Source organism: Gracilinanus agilis, chromosome 1, assembly GCF_016433145.1.
Source record: "Gracilinanus agilis isolate LMUSP501 chromosome 1, AgileGrace, whole genome shotgun sequence".
NCBI lineage: Eukaryota > Metazoa > Chordata > Mammalia > Didelphimorphia > Didelphidae > Gracilinanus > Gracilinanus agilis.
The window spans coordinates 799,428,833-799,454,908 of NC_058130.1; the positions used below are offsets into that span (position 1 = coordinate 799,428,833).

A 26,076-nucleotide genomic window follows, 5' to 3' on the forward strand; every position below is an offset into this window, starting at 1 on the left:
CTCTTGGTGCCTTTTCCCCTTTCTTCCTACCTCCTAGTTTTCCCTAGACCTTTCACTTTCTAATTAAAATAAAACCTAGCTATTCAAACCCTAAAATTGCTCTCTGACCATTCATTTGAGGGTTCTGGTCAATTTCCCTGCAGGGGGCTGGGGACCACTACCTTCCTTTCCCTTCCTCCTTTCTCCCATCCACCCTACCTTCCTACCTTCCTCTCTTCACTTTTGCCACACAGTTGAGAAAATTAGTGTCACTTTATTACTGAAGATACTTTTGATTAGTAGAAATAAGTATAATTTATCACTGGCCTCTGAGTGCAATCAGTCCAGAGTGTCAAGCTGATAGATATGTGGTGATTTTGTATGTGAGATAATTATTTTGCTAATGCATAAAACTGATTAGAAGTCATTGGAATGTCAATAATTTTATTTCATATTTGAAATCTACAATATCATTTGTTATCTTTTAATTTTTGCTTTACAGGAATTTTTGGGAAAACCTTATATAGGAAATTATGCTAATTACAAATGATTTCTATTGAGCAAAGACATTTTTTCCTTCCTAAATTAACTCTAGGTTCAGATGCCATGAAATGAATTAAGGCATTAGAGAATAGTGTTAGAATTTTTCAAAACTAAAGTATTTAATTAGACACATTGTTGTAAAGCAAACAATAACTTGTTTCCACTTTTAATCTTGTTTGCATTCATTTTTTTTGCAGTCTTGAGTTTGATATAATAAAAACTACTTATTTTTTACCTCATAATGTTATCTATTTCATACTTGGTTATAAATCCTTCTTTTATCAATACATTGATCTAAAAGGTAAACTATTCTACACTCCCTTAATTTGATCATGGGATCACACTTTAGGTGTAAATCATATATCCATTTGGACCTAATTCTTAGTACAACTTATGGTAAATTGTCTGACTTTGAGCAAGGTAAGAGCTCAGTGGGAATGTTTGTGGTTTCTGTGGTATAAAGTATAAGAAGGAAAATTATAAGCCTGGATCTAAATTCATTTTATTTAATCTAAGTTGGTAGGGGGGAAAGATGGAAAAATAGGAGATATGTACTTTCCTCACTGTTCCATTTAGCCTGCTATTCTGTGGTCACCATTAGGGCAGCCTAGCCATGCTCAGAGGGAAATCCAGCCAGCAAGATAACTGGAAAAGAAGAGCTTGGATATCTGCTCTTACCTCACCTTATCAAACCTTTTCTCCACCCACAAACTCACAAATCTCATCTCAGGAGCCATTCGTGGCTTTCTATTTTGCCTGGGCCACCCAGGAGCGCAGTGCAAGGGACATCACCCTGTCCTCGTCTCCTGATCTCTTGACCCTATTGCTGCCTTTTTCTTGCTGCCATTCTACCCTCACGCAATGATTTCCATCACAGAATCCTTGCCTGAGTCAAGTTCAGGCTAATTCCAGGTATGCTGCCCCAGAAACAGGGGAGGGTAAATTTTCTTCACACAATAGCAAGACTGGAGCTGCATGTGAACATCTTTCCACATAGTTTGCATTCTTAAAGTTTCTCCCCATGTGGGTTCTCTGATGAACAGCAAGATTGGAGCTCCGACTGAAGGTATTACCACACTGATTGCATTCATATGGTTTCTCCCCACTGTGGATTCTCTGATGTCCAGCAAAACTGGAGCTCTCTCTGAATGTTTTTCCACATAGCTTGCATTCATAAGGTTTCTCCCCAGTGTGGATTCTCTGATGTACAGCAAGATCAGAGCTCAGTCTGAAAGGCTTTCCACATTGTTTGCATTCGTAAGGTTTCTCCCCAGTGTGGATTCTCTGATGTACAGCAAGATTAGAGCTCTGACTGAATGTCTTTCCACATTGGTTGCATTCATAAGGTTTCTCACCAGTGTGGATTCTCTGATGTATAGCAAGTTTGGAGCTCTGAGTGAATGTCTTTCCACATTGTTTGCATTCATAAGGTTTCTCCCCAGTGTGGATTCTCTGATGTACAGCAAGACTGGAGCTCAGTCTGAAAGTCTTTCCACATTGTTTGCATTCATAAGGTTTGTCCCCAGTGTGGACTCTCTGATGTACAGCAAGATTGGAGTTTTTTGTGAATGTCTTTCCACATTGATTGCATTCATAAGGTCTCTCACCAGTGTGGATTCTCTGATGTACAGAAAGATGGGAGCTCCGACGGAATGTCTTTCCACATTGCTTGCATTCATAAGGTTTCTCACCAGTGTGGATTCTCTGATGTCTAGCAAGATGGGAGCTCTGACTGAATGTCTTTCCACATAGATTGCATATATAAGGTTTCTCCCCAGTGTGAATTCTCTGATGTACAGCAAGAGAGGAACTCTGACTGAATGTCTTTTCACATTCCTTGCATTCATAAGGTCTCTTCCCAGAGTGGATTCTCTGATGTCCAGCAAGACTGGTCCTGTGCATTAAAGTCTTTCCAAACTGATTACTTTCACTCGATTTTTCCTCAGTGTGCATTCTTTGATGTTCAATATGAGATGGATTTTGAGACGCAACACAGAATTCTCTAAAAGCAAAGTTATTGGGACCATCACTTGTGAATCTTTGTAGGTTCATTTCGTCCAAAGAAAGGATCACCTCTGTTAGATTCGCCTTTATTTCAGGTCTGGTCTCTCCTTCTAAAAGAAGCAAACAGAAAAACATACATATAGAGCAACATATACACACATGTAACCCTATCTTCTTTTCTCAACTGTCAGAACTTCATGTCCTATTTCCTCAAGTAAGAAGAAAAGTCTTCCAACTTTGAAAATGCCACTGCCTCAAAGCTAAAGAACATTTTAAATAACAGAGCCTCCCATGTGATCTCATTGGCTCTCCATAAGAAATCTGAGATTTTGGACAGGCTAGCTTTATTACATTCCTAACTCATATCATGACCTCGCAAAGGCTGGGCGAGTGACTTGATCCCAAATCCTGGCAGCTGAGATCAAATCTTGTGAGTGGGCATGCTCTGCCCAGAGTACATGATAATTTACTTTCAATCTTTTTGCTTTCATTTTCATTGTCTATACATTTAATTCTTTATTCATAGGTATTATACCACTGAGTGCATGGAGACTAAATATTCCTATTATTTCATCATCTAGCTTCTCTGTATGCATTATGTAATACCCTTTGTGATTGTTTTTTGACTTTATTTTTTGTTCCAGTATCTGAGATCAGATGAAGAAATTCAGCACACTTTTTTGCATTCATCCAAGGCTTAATAGATTTTGTTCTGTTCCTTACTCCTTGAGAGCAGCCATTATTTTTCTTTAAATGTCTCTTTTCACTAAAACAAAATCCTTCAACTAAATACAATTTAAACAAAAACATGGCATTTCCCATGTTTAAAAATGTCTCATACAGTAAGCTGAGTTCATGATCCTTTTGTAAGGAAATGGGCAAGAAAGCACAAACAATTCTCTTCTTATTTCCCACCTTAGATACTGGCATTTTCATGATATTCTTCTTAAAGTCCCAATACATGTGGTGGTGAATTCTAATTTTATCTCAGCAACTTGCTAGGACTTTTAACCCTGGGCAAGTCACAGGAGCTCTGTTGGTCTCAGGCTCCTCAACTAAAACATGGATATAATAATATCATGTGACTCCCAAGGTTCCTATGAGGATCTAATGCAATATTTATAAAATGTATGACACATACTAAGGGCAATATGCAATTGGTGATGTTTATTTTTATCATAAGAATTTGGATCATTTCCTCCTTTGATTGCTTTTCTCTTTAAACTGTCATTCTCTTCACTCCTGTTCCTAATGTCCCTGTTGAATTAAATACACTTCCAATCCCCAACACTTTCTCCCTGGATCATCTCAGAGTGAGATTCAGGATCTATTGCTTCTTTCTAAATCATCTCCATGTCTGAGTTCTAGATTGTGAACTCCAGGACAGCTCAGACTGGTTTTGCCCTTCCTTTGTATGCTCAGGGTTTAGCACAATTCCTAGAACATATTTATTATTTAATACATGTTGACTGACTGGGCCCTGGGCTTATGTTAGACCCAAGCTCTATCAGGATCCTTGCCCTCTGGTCTCTCTCCTGGAAGGCAAACGCATGCTCTAATCTTAGTCATGTTCATGTTGTAGGAATATAGTTAGGGATAGTCTGCTTTTCTAGGGTTAGTTGAAGGAAGGGAATTTTGAGATAAGTCCTGGGAAAGGATTCTGGGTAGAAAGGAATTGTGGGTCTACAACTGGAAATAATTGAACTTTCAATTCCTTCTTGGATTTTGACCATGCTGGAAGGAGGTTTTGTCTCTGCCTACAATTCCCATCAAGCTGAAGGTGGAGTTTTGTTTTAAGAGATTCTCCCTGGAAAGTCAGGATTTTTGTGGAGAAAACCTTTGATATTCAGGTAGTGGGTTTGCTTGGAGGAAACTAATTTCCCTGAGACAGTGGGAGTAACCAATAGATTGACTATTAGCTGCTCTGCTACATTGAGACAACAGCTATTATCTTAAATAACTGTAACATTAATATAATAACGATGTTTCTAGGGTATTATTTCTCCATAATCCCTTATGTTTTTGTTGGTATCTTGCCTGACTGGTTCTAGGATGTTATGAAAGTAAAAATGTTGCTTCCTTACACCAAAGCTAGTATAAGAAGGGGTTTATCCTATGTTATATCGGGGATTATAGTATATGGTCTGTTATATGTGATGATTAAAATCTTGGTGCGTCTGATTAAGATACAATGTTTTTGGTTATTTAAATTTTGGAATTGCTGATTTAAAGAATGTTGTTATGGCTCTGCAAGAGAAGATTGATAAAATTGAGACTACTTACGAACAGCTGAGAAAGCTAACTGGTATGGCTGAGGATTTAAAAGTGCAGGGACTAGTGAAGCTTGAAGGGGCTGAAGAACAGCAAGCTCCTACTAAGCTAGAGCTAGAAGCTGCAGCTTGAGAGTAAAAGTCTATTACCCTTTGCCCTCTACACGATGTGTCCTACATTACAGCAGATCAGGGGATAGTTCATTTGAGACAATATAAGAATTCTACCCAGGGGGAATTGGAATCATTGAAAAAGAGGATTCCAAAATTTGAAGATGAGCTTGTCAAAGTGGTCAAAGAATTAGAAGGTGTAATTAGAATCTACAATCCCACTTAGCATGATTTTTGATTTACTGCTGGATGAGATTTTAACTAGAAGGGAGAAACAGCAGATAGTGGAGCAGTCTAATGCAAATGCTGATCTCACATCATGGTTGCCAGAATATAATGATCTTATGTAATCATGTTGGGCACATGGGTAGGGAATGCAGATACAGAGGACAATTTGCAGTTCAATATAGGGGAAACTGATGCTATGTTTACAATAGTGGACATAATAATGGATATAGGCAAAGTTTTAATAGTGGGATTAGATTTAATAATAACAATGTATATAATGGTAATAATAATGGTAGTTGCTCAGAAGGTTGATTTGCTAAAGAGAGGCTGCTCAGCATGAAGGTGTCAAAAGAATGGTATGATTAAATTAAGTTTAGATAATGATTGTAGAAAAGAAATTGGTAATGGGAATGAATTAAAAGAATGTAAAAGTGTAATGTAATAATCAATCAATTAAAAGAATGTAAAAATGTAATGTAATAATCAATGAAATTAATGAAGTAATTAGTGTAAATAATGAAATTAATAAGGAAATAATTATTGTAAATAATGAAGTAGATGAAATAATTTATGTAAATAATGTAGAAAATGATAATGGAATTGTAAATGTGAGCAATGGAAATGTAGACTAATGGAAGGTGGAGTGAGTTAGAAATATCCTGGCAGAATGATAATACTGGAGGACCAGAGGAAGACAAGGATGTAGGAGTAAATGGGAAATGGAAGGTGATGGACAGGAACTGGGGCTGCAATTTCCTGATCTAGATGTGCTGAGATCCTATTATTCAAACTCATTCCCCACCGAGCAGCACAGGGCCTTATGTTACTCTGAAAGTGGGGGAGCAGATTAGGACACTGGATCGTCTAAATCTGTTCTGCAAACATCCCCAGAAGATTGTAAGGCTATGGGAACTATGGAGGTGGTAGACCACAAAGGGTGAAGAAGTTGCAACCCAAAATGGTATCATTGGGTCCTTGATCTGTAGAACACTCTTTCTTACTAATACCCAATTTGCCTATGAATTTACTTTGGGAGAGATCTTTTATGTAAATTAAGAGCCACTATTCAATGTACACAAACAGGGGACATAAATTTAGAACTTTCTGAAAAAGCTCTGGATCTTTTCCCAATGTTATTCTTAGATACAGTTGAGGCAGAAGCAGAAGGAGGTAGAGTTTATTCTATACCTGATCGTATATGAGAATAGGTAAGGGCTACTCATTCTACAAATGTTGGTCTATTAAAATTTATAACTCCAATTAAAATTAAAACCAAAGAAGGTCCACCAGTTTGCATAGCACAATATCCTTTAGGCAAAGAAGCAGTAGCTGCTATCACCCTTATCATAGAGTCATTAGTGGAACAAGGAATTATAGTACCGTGTATTTCGGAGTTCAATACAACCATACTCCCAATAAAGAAGCCAAAATTGGACAAAAATGGAAGACCCTGTAATAGATTTGACCCAAGATTTGAGGGCTATAAATGACTAGTCCCATCCTGTTGTTTCAACTCCAGCTACAATGATCCCATCAATACCAAGTAGTGCTAGATATTTCACAGTGGTAGACTTATGTTACGCTTTCTTTTCAATACTGATACACAAAGACTCACAAAAGATATTTGCTTTCACCTGGCAAGGAAGAAGTTCCAGTTGGAATCATTTGCCCCAAGGGTTCTGCAAAAGTCCATCCCTATTTTCGTGAATCCTTAATAAAGATCTAGAGACAGATCCAAAAGCCAGTAAACTTGTTCCTTTTCTAGATAACATACTTTTAGCTTCTCCCAGTGCTAAAGTATATTTAAGGGATAGCAAATTTCTTTTGGTGAGTTGTGTAAAAGGGGATCCCTGAAGGGAGCTGATAGGAAATAGGAGGCCAACAGCCTCATATTACAGATGGGGAAACTGAAGCTCAGAGAGCTCCTGCTAAAACCTCTGAAAAAGAATTCCAAGTCAGGTTCTTCTGCCCCCAAATCTAGCCCTGGCTTCATCAGAGCACCCAGAAGTTTTGGGTCACCCCAGCTCTCCCACACCTCTTTTCCCCTCTCTCACCTGGGCAGTAGCTCCTCAGGCCTTCTTGCTCCAGCATCCATGGGGTTTCCCTCTGCTCCAAGTAAGAGATCACGTCTTCTGGGGGAGCTGGAAGCCCTGGGCATGGGGAATCAGTCATGGGGGAAGATGGAGAGAAGCTCATCACTGAGTTATTTTTAGGGAAAGGTTGGGGAGTCCAGTGACTCCATTTAGAGACTCTCTACATGGGGTTCCCACAGAAGTCTGCCCTCACTCCTCAGTGCGTAACGCAGGAGCCCAGGGTTGGATGGGCCTGTTACCCTGCAGGGTGACCTCGAATGAGCAACAGCCTCCCTCCCCAATCCTGTTCTGGTTCATTCTGGCAGAAACTCCTTAACTCCCACACTAAGTCTGAGGGTCAGTCTAAAGTTCTGGGTTAGTCTAAAGCCCCAGACACAGGGACCTCAAGGGATAGGCTTTTGTCCTGCTCCTCCCTCCCTGACATCTTTCTGAGCCTCATGGACTCATCCTGGGGAGTCTCTGCCTCCTCTCAGAAGTCAACAGTAACTCCATTGGAAATAGAGCAGACCCAATCCTGAAGATCCCAGAAGCTTCTCTCTAGGCTTGCATATCCCTAAAGTGAGGTGCTGTGGTCACCTGATTATACAATAACAGGACAAAGATTGAGTCCCAAAGAACAGGAAAAGGTCTGAGTTGATGATTTAGGGAAAGCTTAGCCTTGGACCACTTCCAAGGAAGGCAGCAGTCTTCACTTCTGCTCGTGACCTGCAGGTCAATGAAGAGAAGGAAAAACCAGCTGCCTGGCTCCATTCTACACTGAAGCTCCCTGACCTCAGCTGGGTCTTCACCATGTCAAGGCAATCCTGTGACATCTTCCTCATGGATTCCCTTTGCCACGGTGTTAGTGGAAATTTGGGGTCCTTGGTCTTAATATCAAGATCCATAATATAAACTTCCTGTGGACGCTTAGGGGACTTGAGAACTACATTTCCCATGATTCAACAGGCTTCCTGCCCTTACGTGGTGAAGTAAGACAATGTAAACAGAAGCTTAAAAAGGGAGATTGGGATTGGTATACTCTCTTTCCTGCGGAACAAGTCAGGTGGGCAGAGGTAATGGCGGGACATTTGAATTAGATCTTAGCAGGCAAGTGGCCTTCTTAACTACCAATATGGCTTTAAATAAACTATTAAATATTTTGAATATATCCATCTATATCACCACCCACCACAGCACCCTTCCAAATATTTCCCTGGTCTCCAGCTCTCCCGAACTTGGCCTCATATTTCACTGAACAAAAGCTGGACCTCTCTGCAGAGCTCTCTTATCCTCCACATCTCACCCAGCTCAGCTGCCTCCTTTTTCTCTCTGGCCTCAGGATCAGAGGAAAAGGTCATTCTTCTCCTAGCTAAAGAAAATCTCTTTCCATAGGCAAAGAAGCCCACCCCACCCCTCCCCTTTGTCCAACTATTTCTCCCTGCAGGGCCCCCATTGTTCTTTCATATTCAGCATTTCCCACACTAATGAGCTAATGACTCTCTTCCTCTGGGAACTAATAAACCATTTCTCCCCAATGCTCCAAACACTCTCACTTGATTTCTTCATCCCCTTGAGATACTGTCCAACATCTGTCCTCAGGTTCATGGCTAAACTGCTAGAGATGGCCATTGACAGTGAGTTATGCAGGTGCCTTTCCCTTGTTTACTATACTTTCCCCCAGAATTCTCAGTCTGGCTCTCCTGAAACCCCAGGCCACCTCCCCCAATTAGACCTCTCTAGTGCTCCTTCTCTTCAGAGCCTTCCCTCTTGTGATTGGCTGCCCTGGGGCTGGGATCTAGAGGCCTTATACAGATCAGTCACCATGCTGCTATCTGCTCCAGCAGAGGGTGAGCTCCATGAGGGCAGGGGATATCCACTGCAGCCCTTTAGGTCCCCAGTAACTTAGCCCAGAGCAAGCACTCATTCATGTTTCTGGATACTAAAGAGCTCAGAGGGGATAAGCTCAGTGCTGTTGGCCCCTACAGGAGACTTCCAGGCCCTTCAATCCCAAACACTGACTTCTTAGAGGGTCACAGACTGATCCCCTGATGGGAGCTGATGAGAAACGGTAGTCCAACAGCCTTATATTACAAATGGGAAAACTGAAGCTTAGGGGGTTCAGTGACTTGCACAGGGAGCCCCTGTTAAAACCTCTGAAAAAGAAGTACAAGTCGGGTCTTTCTGCCCCTAAATCTAGCCTTGGCTTCACTAGAGCACCCAGAAGCCTCTGGTCACCCTAGATCTCCCACACCTCTTTTCCCCTCCCTCACCTGGGCAGCAGCTCCTCAGGCCTTCTTGCTCCAGTATCCATGGAGCTTCCCTCTGCTCCAAGTAAGAGATCACATCTTCTGGGGGAGCTGGAAGCCCTGGGCATGGGGGATCAGTCAAGGAGGAGGATGGAGAGAAGCTCATCACTGAGTTATCTTTAGGGAAAGGTTGGGGAGTCCAGTGACTCCACTCAGACACTCTCTACATGGGGTTCCCAGAAGTTTGCTCTCATCCCCCTCAGTGTCTGTAATGCTCCAGGGGCCCAGGGTAGGATGAGCCTCTTACCCTGCAGGGTGACCTCGAATGAGCAACAGCCTCCCTCCCCAATTCTGTTCTGGTCCATGTTGGCAGAAACACCTAAACTCCCACAATGGATCCAAGGGTCAGTGTTCTGGGTCAGTTTGAAGCTCCAAACAAGGGGACCTCAAAGAATCAAGTTTTGTCCCATCACCCTGCCTGCTTCTCCATCCCTGACACCTCTCTGAGCCTCATGGATTCTTCTCTCTGGGAGTCTCTGCCTCCTCTCCCAGGGAACACGATAATCCTTGTTGGGCCCAATGCTGTCTCTCAGCCAGTCCACTCATCCTGACAATGTTAAGAGAAGGATAAGCAGGGCCTACAGGGAATCCTGGAGGAGTGTCTCACTAGCATATAGGGTGGGGAGAGAAGGTTGGGAAAACAATCTGGAACCAAAATGTTAGGTTCTAGGGCATTTTCTTCACAGAAGGCTATAATTTTCCATTATCAGGAAATGACAGGCAGCTATAAGGGGAGGGGTCAGGGACCTGGGATTAGGGGCATGAAGGCCTCAGTTTACATTTTGCCACAAACAGCCCCTATGTGGGTGCCTCAGAATAAGCCACTTTATTGAATCTATTTCCTCATCTATAAAATGGGGATAATTGTGTCACTGAATTAGGAAGATGAAGGTGAGGAAAAGTGCCATAATATTACAGAGAAAACCCTCAGCAGAGTCCCGGGCCTAGAGCAAGCCATTATAAACACTTCATCCCTTCCTTCACTGGCTTTGCTAGAAGCTTAGGGCAATAGGAAGGAAGACTAAGGACAAACCATCTCTCCTGGAGACACCTACGAGCTGTGAGTTTATGCTGGTTAAAGAGAAAAAGATCCCCAAAAGTAGATCTACCCTAGAGGGGAAGTGGGTGGGAGGAAAACCCTCCTGAACATATTTCCTAGATGGGTTTGGGAGACATAATTCTGGGGGAGGGAGAGGCAAGACAGAATCAGCTCTGAGATTACTTCCACATCTGAGATTCTCCAACACGCATTTGACCTCAACCTTGAGGAGCACCAAAGGGAGCCCCCAAGGTCCTATTTCACAATGCAAAGGCCTTTTATAGAACCAGGCAGCAGGAGGGCCCTGGATCTGGGACTCTTCATACCAACCCTCATCCCTTCCTCATGACAGAAAACTGCTTCCAACCCTACCTGCTCCTGAGGACGATATTCCCTTGGTTGGCTGACTCAGGCATCAGGGAGAGGCTCCTTACCCACAGAGAGCAGGTTCCGGGCATTCTCCAGCATCACCTCCTTGTACAGCTCCTTCTGGGCAGGGGACAAGAGGCGCCACTCCTCCCTCCTGAAGTCCACAGCCACATCCTGGAACGTCACCACCTCCTAGAGCAGCCCAAGGCAGAGCACAGAGGGCTGAAAGTTACATCTCAATGAAGAGCCCACCTCTGGTCAATTACAGGAGGAAACTGACACATAGAGAAGGGAGGGGCCCAAAGGTCCCGTCCTTTGTCAGTGTCAGGGCCAGCACTAGAAGCTGAGTCTTTAAGAGCCCAATGGAGGCGTGAGAACAGCAGCTCTAGGATGCTCCAAAAGGAAGCCGAGGAGTTTCTAGTGTGTGAAGGGAAATCTCTAGGAGACCCCCAGGGCAGCCTGGATCCCCAGGGCCCCCGTGGTGGGATATAGGTATCAGTCATATGCCTGTTGCCCTGTTGTTATGTCCCAGAGCAGCCAACATCAGTGTGAGAGTCACCAAAGTGCCAGAGCCTGAGCCAAGGAGGGAGGAGCTGAGGGGAGTGTAAAAGGCAGGTGAGGGAAGGAGAGGGGGCTTTTGTACCTCCCCCAGAACTAACTGGCTCTCTGGGCTGGGGATTTGTCTCTGAGCTTTCCTGATCTTTTGATCTCTGGCAAGGCCACCCTGAGCAAGCTAAATCGAGAATGAGATCTAGAAAGGCCGAGACCTCTCTCTCTGTCTGTCTTTCTCAAACTCTTTTTACTAATAAATGCTCATCTATCTGGTAATGAGTCCCCATATCAATATTTACTTATAACACAAGAAAGGAAAGAATATGTTCCAGAGAGCTCAGGGACTCAGGATGCAGTCCAGGTGACCTATCCTTGGAGAAGGCTGAGCTGATCTCAGATCATCTCTTATTGATCCTATTTACCAGTAACTGCTTTTGTCTGGTAACTGCCTGAGTGCTGCTTCTCTGCCTCCTGACTCAGCTCCACAGTCAGCCAGACTAGAATAGGTGAAGTGCAGAATCCAGCTCTTGGGCACTTCATCACTGTTCTAGCATCATTTCAAGGCATTCACTGACTTTGGAAGCTTCAGGTGAGCCCCAGGGAGTCGGGTCTAGTCTTTCTACACCTCGGACCCATCTCAGACATGTCTGGTTTGCTGCCCAAAGTCGGGTACCTGACCTTGCACTAGACTCACACAAGAATCACTTCTTAGTCTGAGGAGAGAACGAGGACTGGGGCATTGCTGGCCCCTTACTATTGATTATTGCAATCAGTCGGTGTCCCTGATTATCCCAGGTCTATAACCAATGGTGGCCCTCCATCCTATGATAGACATCACTTAGCCTGTCTGTTCTTTGTTCTGGACTCCCCCAAACGAGATCTAGCCTTCTGGATAAAATGATAACAGAGTTCATTTGAAAAAACAAAACAAAACAAAAGATCAACCATATCAGGGAAAATGATGAAAAGTAGTCAGGATAAGTGGGGAACAGCACTGCCAGAGCTCAGACCAGATGACAAGTCAGCAGTCATCCTAAACCTGGGGTTCTGGTAAGAGAAGGAGATAAAGCAATGGAACAGATTAAAAGGAATACCTCCTGTCAAGTGGCAAACAAGCAATTTGGGAGAAAATTCCTTACTTGGTAAAAACTGCTAAGAAAACTGGAATTCAGCCTGGCGGCAAATGAGGCTCAGAGCATAAGCCTACACCATACTCTACTAGACATGGTTTAAGGAAATGTGAGCTTAATACTAAAGATCACACTATAAGAAGGTAGAAGAGAAACAGCTCATACACATCTTATAGCTACAGCGAGATGTATGTAGAATAATATCTTATTTTCTCCCCAATTACAGGTAAAAACTATTTCTAATATTCATTATTTTTATTGAGTTCCAAAGAGTCTCTCTCCCTCCATTCCCCCTCCCTGAGAGAGCGAGCAATCGAATCTAGACTTGATCTGAGCAATCATGTAAAATATTTTTCCTTATTAGTCATTTTGTGGAAAAAAAATCTCAAACCAAAGAAAATGAAAGGAAGGAAAACAGGGAAACATGCTTTGATCTGAATTCAGAGTCCATCACTTCTGTCTCTGGAAGCAGATGGTTTTCCTCATCATGAGTCTTTTGGGATTGTCTTACAACACTGAATTGATGAGAACAGCTGAGTCATTCTCAGCTCCTTGACCACACCATGTTGCTGTTATCCTATAAAATGTTCTCCTGCTTCTGCTTATTCTTTGCTTCAGTTCATGGAAGTCTTCCGAGGTTTCTCTGAAATGATCTTGCCTGTCATAGCCCAATAGGGTTACACTATAATCACACACCACAACTTATTCGGCCATTCCTCAATTAATGAATGTCTCTCCATTTTCAATTCTCTGCTAGTACAAAAACATCTGCTATATAAATATCTTGGTATGAAGAGGTTCTTTCCCCCTCTTGGGGATCTCTGGGATACATGCCTAGATCAAAGGGTATGTAGTTTGAAAGCCTTTTGGGCAGAGTTCCAAATGACCCCCCAAATGGTCAATAAATGGACAACAACTCCACCAACAATGCATGAGTGTCCCAGCTTTCACACATCTCTGAAGTGATCATTTTCTTTTTCTGGCACAATAGCCAAATTGACAGGAGTTAGAAGGTGCCTCAGAGGTGTTTTACTTTGTAGTTCAATTACACAAATGCTTAGACGAACTTGAGATAGAGGCAATTACCAAAAAAATAGAAAAGTTTGATTCCTTAAAACAGAAAAACTTCTGCACAGAATCTTAACCTCTGTTTGCCCCAGTTTCCTCAACTGTGAAATGATGACAATAAGAACATTCACCCCAGAGGGTATTACACAGATTGCTGAAAGCAGATTTTTAGGAGAACATAAAGAATTCCAGCCTGTCTGTATCCCCATCCTTTGCCATTGAGCCGGATGCCTTTGTGACAAGGCCAGGATGTCTCCCTCAGGACCTCCCTCACCCTATTTGCAAAGAACACTCTCAGGTCTTCCACAAACTCACCCCTCTCTCCAGCCTGTCCAACAAGGGAAGGACTAGACCTGTGAGGAATCCTACTGAACAGAGAAGGGATGTAGCCAGCTGCTGGCTCTGGTACAAACAGCTCTGCTCAAGAACACTCGAAGCTCTTCTTCTGACAAAAAGGCCCCATTTCTGTGTGAGGCCCTTCCTGGGCTCCTCCCAAACTCCTCACACTCTCTCTGGGTCAGGGAGCTCAGCAGCAGAAGGCCAGTGTGTGTGTGTGTGTCACACTCTGTATCTGGAGTGGACACAAAACCCACAGTGGGTCTCTCTGGGGCCTCCCCAGATATGTCTGATTCTGGCTGTCCCTGGCAAGGACCCTGACCATTTCCACAACAGGCTCCACTGGCATATAGTGACCTTCCAGCCCCTTCCTCTCCCCTCACACCTCCCTCCACCTCCTCTGACCCAGGGACACGGGCCTCCTGGCTGAGCCTTGGCCAAGACCTTCCCTGGTCTGACTCTGGGCCTTTCCAGGGCTCTCTGTCTCCCTGCAGGGAAGGTTCTCCCTCCTGCCTCTGGCCTGGGAGCTTCCTTCCAGTCCAGGCTGAATCCTCTCCTCAGGAACCAAAGATCTCCCAGAACCCTGAGAGCTTCCCTCCCACAATGCCTCCCTCCATCCCACCCACACAGAGCTGGTTTGGACACGGCTGCTGAGGGGTCTCCTCGGTCAGACTGGGGGGGCCTGGAGGGCGGTCGATGGCTTCCCCCTTCTTTTGGGCTGAGCAGTGCCAGGCACACACCAGGCTGTTCCTCCAGCCTGGCAGACTTGGGCTAAGAAGGGGGAGGGAGGAAGGAGCCAGAGAGACCCGGGAAGCCTGGAGGACAGGAGGCAGAAGCCAGGGAGCAGCACCAGGGGACAATGTCTGCCCTGAGGATGGCACAGACCAGGAGACACCCTCAGGCTCTGCTCCAGGCCAGACTCAAGAGGGAACAGTGAGAAGAGGCAGAGGACGAGGGTGCGAGTGTCGCCAGGCAAGCAGAAAGAGCAAAGACACGATCCCCAGACAGGGAAGAAGGACTCAATGGCTGTCCTGGGTTTCACTTGTGATGGGGAGAAACCCGGCCTGGGAGGCAGCCTGGGGGGAGCTCTGGGGGTCGGAGCTGTCCAGGGGCCCAGGAATCCCTCCCAAAGCCGAGAGGAGAGCCGGGAAGGGCTGTTCCTCCTGCCCTGGATGTGGGCACAGAAATGGCCCAGCAGGAAGGAGGCAGCAGCTTCCCAGCCCAGCTTGTGTCAGAGCCTGGGAAGGGCCTCCCTGGCTGATGGGCTCCATCTGGGGCTGGAAGGCACTTACCTGAGCTGGCAGTCTGTCCCTCTCTGAGGCCATCCCGGGGACTCCAGGCTCCCTGTGGAGGCAGCAAAGGAGCCCCAGTGAGTCCCTCTGGGGAAGTTCCTCCATCTTTTCCCAGCCTCGTCTCCCCACTCAGGCTCCTGCCCCGCCCCCACACCTTTCCCCCACTTCATGGCCCCCTGAATGGAGCTCCAGCCAAAGCTCCTCCCAACAGGCCTCCCTTGGCCCAGGGAATGTCTGACTTCTCTGCCCTTCTGAGCAGCAGGAGCTGGCCTGGAGCCCCCTCCCGGGGTTCTCCCTCCCCTCTTACCCCAGTGTAGAAAAGCCCATCTTCCTCCCTGCCTTGGGGCTCCCTCTCTGGGCCAATGGCTGCCCTGACCTCCCTCCCAGCTCCGGATCTGGCTCAGCCCCATCCCTCCTGGCCAGGCCCTGGGCCTCTGCACTGAGCTGGGGAGGGAGAAGGGACCCAGAGGGTACAGGTTTTCCCTTCTCTTCCCAGGCCCGAGGCTGCCCCACAGGGATCTCCACAGGGTGAGGGGCCCCAGGAGGCACCCAGGGCCAGGCCTGCCCTCAGAAGAGGGAGTGGGGCAGCTTGGGAAGAGAAGAGGGTCTGGAGGGCAGATGATCCCCCCCCCCCCCTGTTCCTGCTCTTCTGCCCCCTCCCTTCTGCCATCCTCCCAGACTCCCAAGAGGCAGCAGGACCTTGGGATTCCCCCATGGGAGGGGCCAGGCAAAGCCTAAACCCCCTTGGCAGGGAAGAGGCCTGAGGGCTCTGCCAGAAGGGGAGCAGGAAGCACAGGGAAGGGGAGCCCAGGGAGGGGCTGGGAAGGCATAGGGTTCAGCAGAGCTCCTGGCAAGGAGGGAAGGACCCTGGGGAGGGCACCTGGGACCCTCTGACACAGCTGAATCCTAAAGGGAAACTGGAGCCAGGGAGGCCAAGGCCTGGGCCCTGATGGGAACCTGCCCAAGGGCCAGGGGGCCAGGAAAGACCTTTGGCTTCTGGGGGGGGATTCTGGGGGCAGGAAGGAAGAGGTCAGGAATCCTCCCAGAGGGCAGGTCTGAGGGTAGCCCAGAGGAACCTCTAAGCAGGAGCTGGGGATCAGGACACCTGGGCCCCTGGAATGGCCCCTCTCTTCCCCTAGACCCCTCCCTGACCTGTAGACTCCCCCTGGGCTACCCCCCACCATGCTGGGCTAGAGAGAGCCCCACCTCCCCTCTGTATCCAGCCCCTCCTTCCCCCTCTCCCCCCTAGACCACCAAGATACAGCCTGAGGGAGGTGGGGGCAGCAGAGCTCCTGGGGGAGAGCAGGGCCCCATGGAGGGCTGAGGGAATGTGAGGCCCACAAAGAGGGGCCATCTGGGGGTTCTGAGTGGGTTTGAGCTATCTCAGGAGACTCAGGCAGGTGAAGGGGGGTCAGTGAGGATGGGAGGAGGAGGGGGAGAACCAGGAGCAGGGCCTGGATGTGGCCAAGAGGCCAAGGTAGGTGGAAGCTGACAATAAACTGGCCCCAAGCCAAAGCCCTGCTCTCAGGGGGACCCTCTGGGAGCTTCTCCCATCCCAGAAGTCCTCAAATGCCTCCTGGAGGCCCCCTTGGGCTAGGGGAGGGCCATGGGGTCCCTCCCAGTGCTCCAGGAGGGCCCAGCCAACCTCCAGGGGGAGATCCTCCAGCCAGGAAGCCCTAACAGGGGGCCAGGCCAGGTTCAGGGTTCAAAGACAAAAGGGGGAGCCCCCAAAAGCACAGGAAGGATCTTAGGCCAGACTGGAAGCCAGGCCTAGCACTCTCCCCTGGGCTCCCCAGCTGGTGGTCTTTGTCAGAGGGCGATCCTCCCTAAGGGGAAGGCCCTCCTCCTCCCTCAGACCCACATCCCTGACTGCTGGGCCGTCCTGGGGCTCTGCTGGCCTCCTGGGTTCTCTTCCCCCTTCCTGCCAGCCTCCATTCAGCCCTTTAGGTGACTTTCCTCTGCCCCAGCCCCCCACCCCATCGAATCCCCCATGATGCTCTTTGGCACTCCCAGCCCCTAATACCTCATCCCCCTCCTCCCTGCCACGCCAGCCTCCTGGGGGGGTCCATGAACAGCACATCCAGCTCCTCCCCAGGAGTACCTTCTCTGGGTGTCCCCCATGGGCGGCTGACAGGCCCCCCCTCACCAGCTTGAACCACTGCTCTCCCCGGATTCTCTATAGTCCAAAGGACAATGTCGCCTCCTCCAGGAAGCCCTCCTGAACTCCTCTTCACTCTCCACCCTCTCTTTGGTCATTATTGCCTGTTTAGCCTGAATAGAGGGTGTTTGGGGTGACTGAAGCTGAGGCAGCCTAAGGGACGGGGGAGCAGAGGCTGGGAGGCAGGACTCCGGGGTCCTGACAGGGCAGGTAAAACTACATCCGGTACAGGCCCTTCGGGATAGCAGTTAAGAAGATCCCAAAGAGGAAGGGGGGAGGGGTGGCCACAGCAAACCACGGTCAGACACCAGAAATTCGCATACAGGCCCAGGTCCACTCCCCTCTGGCCCCCGGTCCTTTCTGGCCGCAGCCAGCCCGGTCCACTTCCAGAGTCCCAGGACCTGGGGGGAGCGGAGGGGCTCCAGGAGGCACAGGGGGGAGGTGGTCTGCCCCGAATTCCAACTCAGTCCAGCCCAAGGGGCCCACGCTGCCTGGGGCTCTAAGGGGGGGGGGAGAGTGACGTCCTCCGCCTCCCGCTCTGCTCCAGCACGATCCAGGCCCCCCTCCTCTGGAGCCCCCCTTTCCCGCTGTCCCCGCCACCCCTTCATAATTACCGAGGCTTGAGGCGCGGGCCGGAGGCAGTTCCAAGGCAGGCTAAGGAGCCCAGGTGGGAAAATCTTTGGAAGTGGAGGGGGGGGGACTCGCATTGAGCTTCACTTCCTGCTTCCCAGAGGCCTTTGCGCCGCCTGTTCCAGGACTGGATGGCCCCGCCCTGCCCCTTGGAGCCGACCCTCCCCCTCGCCTCTCCTCCAACACCTCCCTTCAAAGTCTCCAGCATGAGCCCCGCCTCCACCCCGCCCCCGCCCCGCCCCGCCCCTGTGGCTCAGGGGGCCGGCACTGCCTGTGCTCGGCCGGCTCAGTTTAGGGCGCTCCAGTGTCCGGGGTTTCGGAAAGAAAGAAAAGGGTCCCGGGCCTCAGACGTCCCGAGTTCCGGGCTCTATTTGGTCCTAAGTGAGGTGCGGGGGGGGGGGGGGTGAGGAGGCGTCGCGGAGCTTCTCTTCTCCTCCCCCCGCGCTGGCAGAAAGAAATGTGGGCGTGGCCAGGCTCGGGAGGCTCTGCGGGGCCGGGCTGAGACTCGGAGCCCCTCCCCGGCTCACGGGGTCACTCTGGCTCCGCCTCCGAGGCCCACGTGGACCTGAGCTCAGTACAGCTGGTGGCGAGCGGCGAGAGCCAGTGCGCATGTCTGCGGCTTCTGTGGGCTTCAGTGTGAGAGGAAGCTGGGAAGACCAAACACGGCAAGGAAACCGATTTCCTTAATGACTCCATGCTGAAGCCTTAAATAATAATCGCTAGCGGAGACACTACGGCCATCTCTCACCGGGATGGTTCGCCATCTGAGGAAAACTATAGCATCATCCACCACATCAGTAACAAAACTGAGAGAAATCACATGATGCAGGAAAAGCCTGGGAGCAAGCACAGCACCCAGTCCTATGAGAACCCCAGCAAGGGGGCGGCTGGGAGGCTCAGTGGATGGAGAGCCAGACCCGGAGAAGGGATGTGCTGGGTTCAAATGTGGCCTCAGACACTTCCTAGCTGCGTGACCCTGGGCAAGTCACTTGACCCCCTTTGCCTAGCCCTTACCACTTCTGCCAGAACCAATCCACAGTACTGATTCTCAGACAGAAGGCGAGTGTTCAAAAAACAAGACAACCAGCAAGCAGAGGAATCAATGGGCGAGGCGTATCTATTTAAAACCATCAGTGAGGCTCCTGCAGTGCAGTGTGGGGGTTGAGTGATAGGGAGAGAGGTCAAAGCGGAATCTCTCCTTCAAGACACCACCGGAGTCCTTCTACGGGGGTTATTTGTTGGTGGCTTCACTAGATGGAGTGATTTGATTTGTTTGTGCCACGGGAGGCTTGATGAAAGAAAGGCTTCTCCCTTGGTTGAAGTATACCCTCTCTGTCTATGATGTTGTTAGCCAGAGAGAACAAGAAAACCTCCCCTTCACCAACCACTTTCCCTTTCAGCTAAAATCAGCTTCAAGATGGAGAACCACCCAAAGGTAGGCTGCGGTCTTGTTCGCTCCCTAATCACTTTACTGAATAAACTGGAAACACTAGCTGACTAAATAACTTGACTTTAATAACAAGATTGCTATGAGGGAAAGGATAGAGGTTGAGGGAAAGCCGGTGAATGGAACGGCTAGTTGATTTTTCTTCGAAACCTAAGAGAAAATCACTCCAAACAATACAGAATACCTGCAAATAGACTTGCCACAACAAACAGGGATTATATGAACACAATTACAAAACACTTTTCACACATATAAAGTAAGATCTAAACAACTGGGAAAAACATTAACTAATATAATAAAAATGACAATTCTACCCACACAATTAGAATTTTGCTCCCTAGGACTCTAAATCCAAAATCTAATCTGTATTTCTCACTGCTCCTCGACCATCCTGCAGCCTCCACTTGCCACGAATAGATCTGACAAGAGAACCTACCATTCCAAGCTGCTTTTTTTCCCCAAGAGGGTGACATATAAAAATCTTTCAAATCAATTCATTCTCTCACCCCACGTGGGTTTTCTAGCCTTGACTAGCCATTCTTTAAGCTGAAGTCTTAAGCTGATCCTGGACTCCTAGCTGAGAGAGACTTGCAACTCAGGATTTTTTTTTCCACAGGAAGAGGACTTCTCTGCAGTTTTTCTTTTGAGGGCAGAGAGACTAAATCAGTAGATTTAAAGTGGAAGTTTTTGGGATTTTTTTCTACCTTTTGGCAAGTCTTTCATATGCAAATATCCTATTGTCCTCCCCAGCAATTTTGTCCTTCTCCCTATTTACTATAAACAAACCCCATTCAGCCTTTTTTTTTTTTTTTTTTTTTTTTTTTTGAGGAATAATGCTGTTTCAAAGCATGCTTGAGTCTGTATTACAAAGTGCAGTTTGGATATGTTTAATTCTTTTCTTGGGAGTTTTTTTTTTCATTGGAGATTTCCCACTTTATTTACTTCTTAAGAATATGCAGCAAGCTATGCTGCTTAAACTGCAACAGAGTAAACTGAAATATTTTGACAAAGTTTTGAAAGTCTTAAATGCTCAGCGCAGAATTCAGAGCTCTGACAAATGAGATCTGAATGGTTGATTTATATGGAGGAGGGGAAAGAACCTTAAAAGAGATTGGGAAGTTTATTGATGTGTTTTTCCTCTCTTAATAGTGAGGAAATCTATTGGGATTGGTACTGCTTGTAACTTGTCATTTGCTTATATTATTGTATTTGCTAATTTTTTAAGGTTTAAATTTTTAAAAAGTTTATCTGTATTAATCTAATTAATATCTATTCTGTTATATGATTCTTTATCTGTACTATTTCCCCATGATTTTACTGAGCAACACATCATTGTAAAAAGCCCATAAATCTTATGTATCCCGGATTTGTCATCTCAACTACTGAGGTCACATGTTGCTTATACAGCCTTTTCTTCCTTTTTGCCTTTGTTAATTGTCCCATACATGATGATGGAAGGACTCCATCTGAACTGGTTACAATTCTATACAACCTTGGAGAATATAATGACTTAAGAATTTAAATTGTAATTTTGTAAGGGGCCTTTAGAAATGACTTTAGATACTTAGTACCTTCTGAATGGATGATAGGTGTGTGTGTATATATATAAAGAATGTTATATTAAAAGGTAGAGATCAAATGGAAGTTCCTACCAAAACTTTTTCTATATAAAGCTGGAAGCCAAAAAGAGGTCTTGCATGCATGATATTTTTAATTCACAATCTAGATTTCTTGGTGATGTTCTAGACCCTCAAAAGATTTTCCTGAGCAATACAGAGGTTTGTGTTTTTGCCTAGGTTGAATAAATTGTTACGTCTGTTGAATTTGTGACAAGTATACATTGGTTCCTAGGTTTTTTAAATATCACACAGCAAGTGGCTATATATAAACTCATATGAAACCTATATAATAATGGGTTTGTTTACTATTGTTATTAATGGAGCTATTATGAATTTTGAGAATCTGGTACTTTATTTGAATGTGCATTATCTATTCTACTACTGTTTTGTTTTCACAAATCTGCTATTTTGTAAAAATCATTTGCACTCACACAGTGGATCATGGCCAAGTTTAAAAAGGAAATGGATCTCATTTTTTGATGAGGAACCTTTGTATTCTACCTCTCCTTGGCTGACACAGTGTGCCACTGATTCTAAGCTATGTATTTTTCATTTTTAAAACATTAAAAATTTTTTTCAGTACTTTGAAATATATATCATCAATATTAATCTTTTTATTTTGATTTTGCAGTAATATAAATTTAAAATACTTTTGTTCTAATATTAATGCACACCCAAAACTTTATACTCTAGAATAATGCCATTGATTGTTTCAAAAAATTATGGGACTTTTCTTAATGATTCTGTCTTGATTCCAGGAGAAGGAACAAAAAGAGCCACTGCACAGTGCCAAAGAAGCACACAGCAACCTACATAGTGCCTATCAAGCACAAGGTCAAAGAGAAACCAATCCCAATGGGATTGTTGTAATTTTGAGCCAAGACAAGAGGACTTGAACTTGTTTGGGGTTCAACATTGTGGTGCTTAACATATGTTAAGATGCAGGACTTATTTTGAACCACATTCTAACAAGCACCTCTTTAGCTGCCGTCCTGGCTCCCATTTGCTCCTATAATCTACCCAGGATTCTTTAAAACAGGAAGCCAAGGAGCTCCTGTATATTCTTATCTGAGGATAATTTAGACTAGAAGATTTTTTAAATATCAGATTTTGCTATGGAAGCAATAACAGAGTTTGTTGAGAAACTCTTAGCCAAGGTTTAAAAGTTGTAACAAGTATATGATTTTAAACATCATTGTTTATTGTTTTAAAATGTGCTATTGGAAATAATGGTACTCTATTTGAATGTGTATTGTGAATCTGCTATTTATAAGATCCATTTACACTCACAGAATGAAAATCTCATTTTTGAGTAACATAACCCTTCTAGGTCTAAGCTATATATATATTTTTGATTTTTAAAACATTTTTTAATTAGAGCAATTGATTTTTCCTTTTTTCTCATCTTATACTGGAAGTACATATATAATCATTATTTATCTTTTTTTTATAAGCTTAATGCAAACACCTGAAGAGCCTTGAGACTACGGGATTATGATTAAATGCCTCTCTGATTCCAGAAGGGAATATGAAAGCCGTTAATTAGTGCTATCAAAGCACATGGTCAGACTTGACTAAAATCTGCATGGATTGCAGGAGTTCTATGCCAATACTTTAGGGCTTGGAAATTGGGGTTTGAGTCCTGGAATCCCAGTCTTTTCTAAAACTTTAGAGGACGTGGGTCCCCTCGACTTAGATTCCTAGAAAGCACCTAAGATTGGTTATTTATTTGGCTCACTTCCCTGAAAAGCTGATGGTAAATCAGATCAGAGAGACATTTCCTTTAGTCCTGGCCCTGAATGGGTAATTGCAAACTGCTGAATTCACTTTAATTGGACTTTGATTTAAAGGTCTAAGTTTATTTTCCCCTACATTTTTGCACATTTTACATTTCATTCACAAGTTAATTTTTTCTTCTTTTTATTTTGCCATCCTTAGCTGACCTGAGGTACCGTTTTTTTTTTTTTTAAAAAAAGGTGTGTTTAGAATTTCCCTCAGGGGGATGGGATGTCTGTTAAGTTTTTTAAAATTCGATAATGTAAAAATATATGTATATTTAACTCTTTTAGGAGTAATTTCAGGGGGAATTGTATAAATCTTAGAAGAAAATGTATGTTTTGTAATCTATAATGTAAAGTTTAAATTCTTTTGAGAATAATTTCAGGATAAGGATCTTGCCATCTTCCCAGAATCCAGATGATGAACCTGTTTGGTGAAGACACCATGAAGATGTCTGAAAAGCCTTTACTGTACCATGAACACCAAATTTGAACTTTGGGGGTGCAGTTGATTGAACTATGGGGAGTGGAAATTGAGTTGTATATATTGTTTTAATTGTACACTGTTATACCAATAGGGGACTGCCCCCAAATTGGTTTTTTGTCAATGTGGCTAGTTTTATCCATTTGTTTATCCATTCCTTTTATCCTCCAAATTCCTAAATTTTTAGAAGTTGTCTATTTTTACAGGTCCAGCGAAGAAAAAGGGCTAACCTTTTTTTTTTTTTTTTTTTTTTTTTTTTGCTGGACCTCAGGGGGAATTGTAAAAGTGAAATTTGAGAAATGCCATCTAAAAGTGTATGTATATATATATATATATTTACTATGGACACGTGGGGACCTTAAAACTACATTTCCCATGGTCCAATGGGTTTCCGGTTTGGTTCTTTGGGCGTGGGGATGCCTGCGTCACCACGCAGAGGACTGTTTAAATGGGAGGAGTATCCAAAAGGAAGCCCTCTTGGCTAGCAGACTCAGGAAGAGACGGGAAGTAACAATAATGGCTGGGCGGCAGTTTTGAATTCTTACAAGCTCGTGGTCTAATGACTTTATCTATCAGAGTGGCTTTAATTAACATACTAATTTATATTATTATATCAGCCTTTATTATTTTTAATCGTAATATGACAAGGTGGACAATGCGCATGGGACTCTGGCATTCCAGAGGAATCCCCCAAATTTGCATGTGCTTCATATTCCCTATGACATCACTCCTTAAAACACACCTGCACCTGAATTTGGCCCTGCCCCCCTTCCAGGGTTTTCAGGAAAGGTGAAGATTTCTCTGGAATGGGAGATGACAAGCTCTCTGGCCCTAATAAATATACCAACCCTAATCCACAGAGCTAGGAAGCTGCTATTCTACAGTTGTGGCTGCTACTCCATACATGAAGCTACCACTGTACAAGACTACTACTCTATACAATCAGCTGCAAAGAGGCTATTCTATTAGCCCCTGGACTTGTCCATCAGCCCTAAGGCTACTCATTAGCCTCCAGACTATTCCACTAGTTATTATACAAGCATAAACTATTTCTTCAAATAAAATTATTTTCTTACAAATTGAATGGAATATGAGTCTCCCATTCTTGGGCTCAGATTCTTCTACAAACTTGGGTGTGTTTCTCCTAAAAGGACTCCTTTCTACTCTTATCTCTGACTCAGTGATACTAGCCTCCTGGATGATTCTTAGTCAAGACCCTCCATCTTCTAACTCTGCCTTTCCCTTAGTCTCCACTGCTTGGAATATGCCCTCCATGCTGACCTCGACCTCTTTGATTCAGTCGTCTCAGGTAGCATCTCACTTTATGAGAAGTTTCTCCTGGTGCCTAAAACTCTTAGACCTTTCCTTCTGAGGGTCCTAGATCATGTTCTTCCTCAGGTCTTCGATTCTGCCCCATGGTTTGAATTCTACCTGAGCCACTACCCATGCTCATCTGTGGGGATCCACTTTCCCCATCTCTTCAACACCTACCTCTTTCTCTTCTTCATGTTCAGGACTCAGACCCTCATACTGAGCAGGTAGATATCCACAAATCCTAGGCAGAAGACTTTCCTGTGATTTCTCTATAACACCTTGTATGTGTGAGTGTGAAATCCCCTACTCCATTTTATGATTATAATAGTATTAGCTTTTATGATTATTTTTATAACATAATCATTAGTTATGACTTCATAGTCAAATAATATACTTTGCTTTATAAAAATGATAAACATTAGTTGAGAAAATTATACCTTGGAGTGCTATCAAATCTTGTTTACATCCTGACCTTAAGCCTGTAACCCAGGAGAGTCCATAAATCCTACCACACTCCTCTTAAGTATATAACAAAATGGTCAGACAAAAAGAGGAAGGATGGTCTTGTTTGAAGAACAAGACAAGTCACACAGGAGGTGGAGGGCTATTCTTGTTTTCACATATCAGTTAACCAAAACTGTTGACTCCTAGTATTCCACCATAATCATCAGTAAAAACACCAAGACCCTGACTGAGTACCCATAGTGATATTTTTTACACTTATCAGATTAATCAGCACTTGCATAATTAATTAAGAAGATGTCCATGTGAACGATTTTGCATCCATTTTATTTTCATTGTGAATATTTTATATCATTGTATCATCATAACTCTTAGCATAAAATATGCTATCTCCTAAGGCTTGGGGTCTCTGCTCTTGATTTGACCAGGGTCCAGTTTTATTTGGAGTCTGGCCTCCTCCCAAAAAAACTATTTAACTTGCAGTTCTATACCGGTGTGATAAATTTTCATCACATATGCAGCACAGACCTTAATGCAAAATAGGCTTAATATCTGATAGGTAAGTGATAGGTTTAGAAATTACAGAAGTAAGTATAATTGTATCAGTTTTGTTACTCTGGCCTCTGAATGCAATCAGTCCAGTGTCAAGTGTAATAACTGGATAATTTATATCTATATCTATATCAATATATATATATTTAAGGTGTGGCCACCAGGAATCAATAATTCAGATTGATTCCATAATTAAAATAGACCCAAGTCAGGGTCAGTTTTAAGGTAGTTTATTTACAATTAGGAAGGTAGAAGGTAGGGAAATAGAGAGAGAGAGAGGCTAGCCAGGGCCTACCTGAGGCCTGGGCGGAGAGAGGATTGAAAGGCTAATTA

At 44.9% G+C, this 26,076-nt stretch overlaps 1 protein-coding gene across 1 annotated transcript; it reads right to left on the reverse strand.

Annotated features, from left to right (window-relative positions):
• Nucleotides 1-475: 475 nt before the first annotated feature.
• On the reverse strand, nucleotides 476-2,475 carry LOC123230595 (zinc finger protein 239-like). The gene has a single exon (XM_044656727.1). The coding sequence runs from the start codon at nucleotides 2,473-2,475 to the stop codon at nucleotides 1,420-1,422; it is 1,056 nt and encodes a 351-aa protein (XP_044512662.1). The 3' UTR covers nucleotides 476-1,419.
• Nucleotides 2,476-26,076: the final 23,601 nt, after the last annotated feature.

Bases quoted from the DNA above. Each gene is read 5' to 3' on its own strand.
- LOC123230595 (XM_044656727.1), bottom strand. From the start codon at position 2,475: ATGCACACTGAGGAAAAATCGAGTGAAAGTAATCAGTTTGGAAAGACT.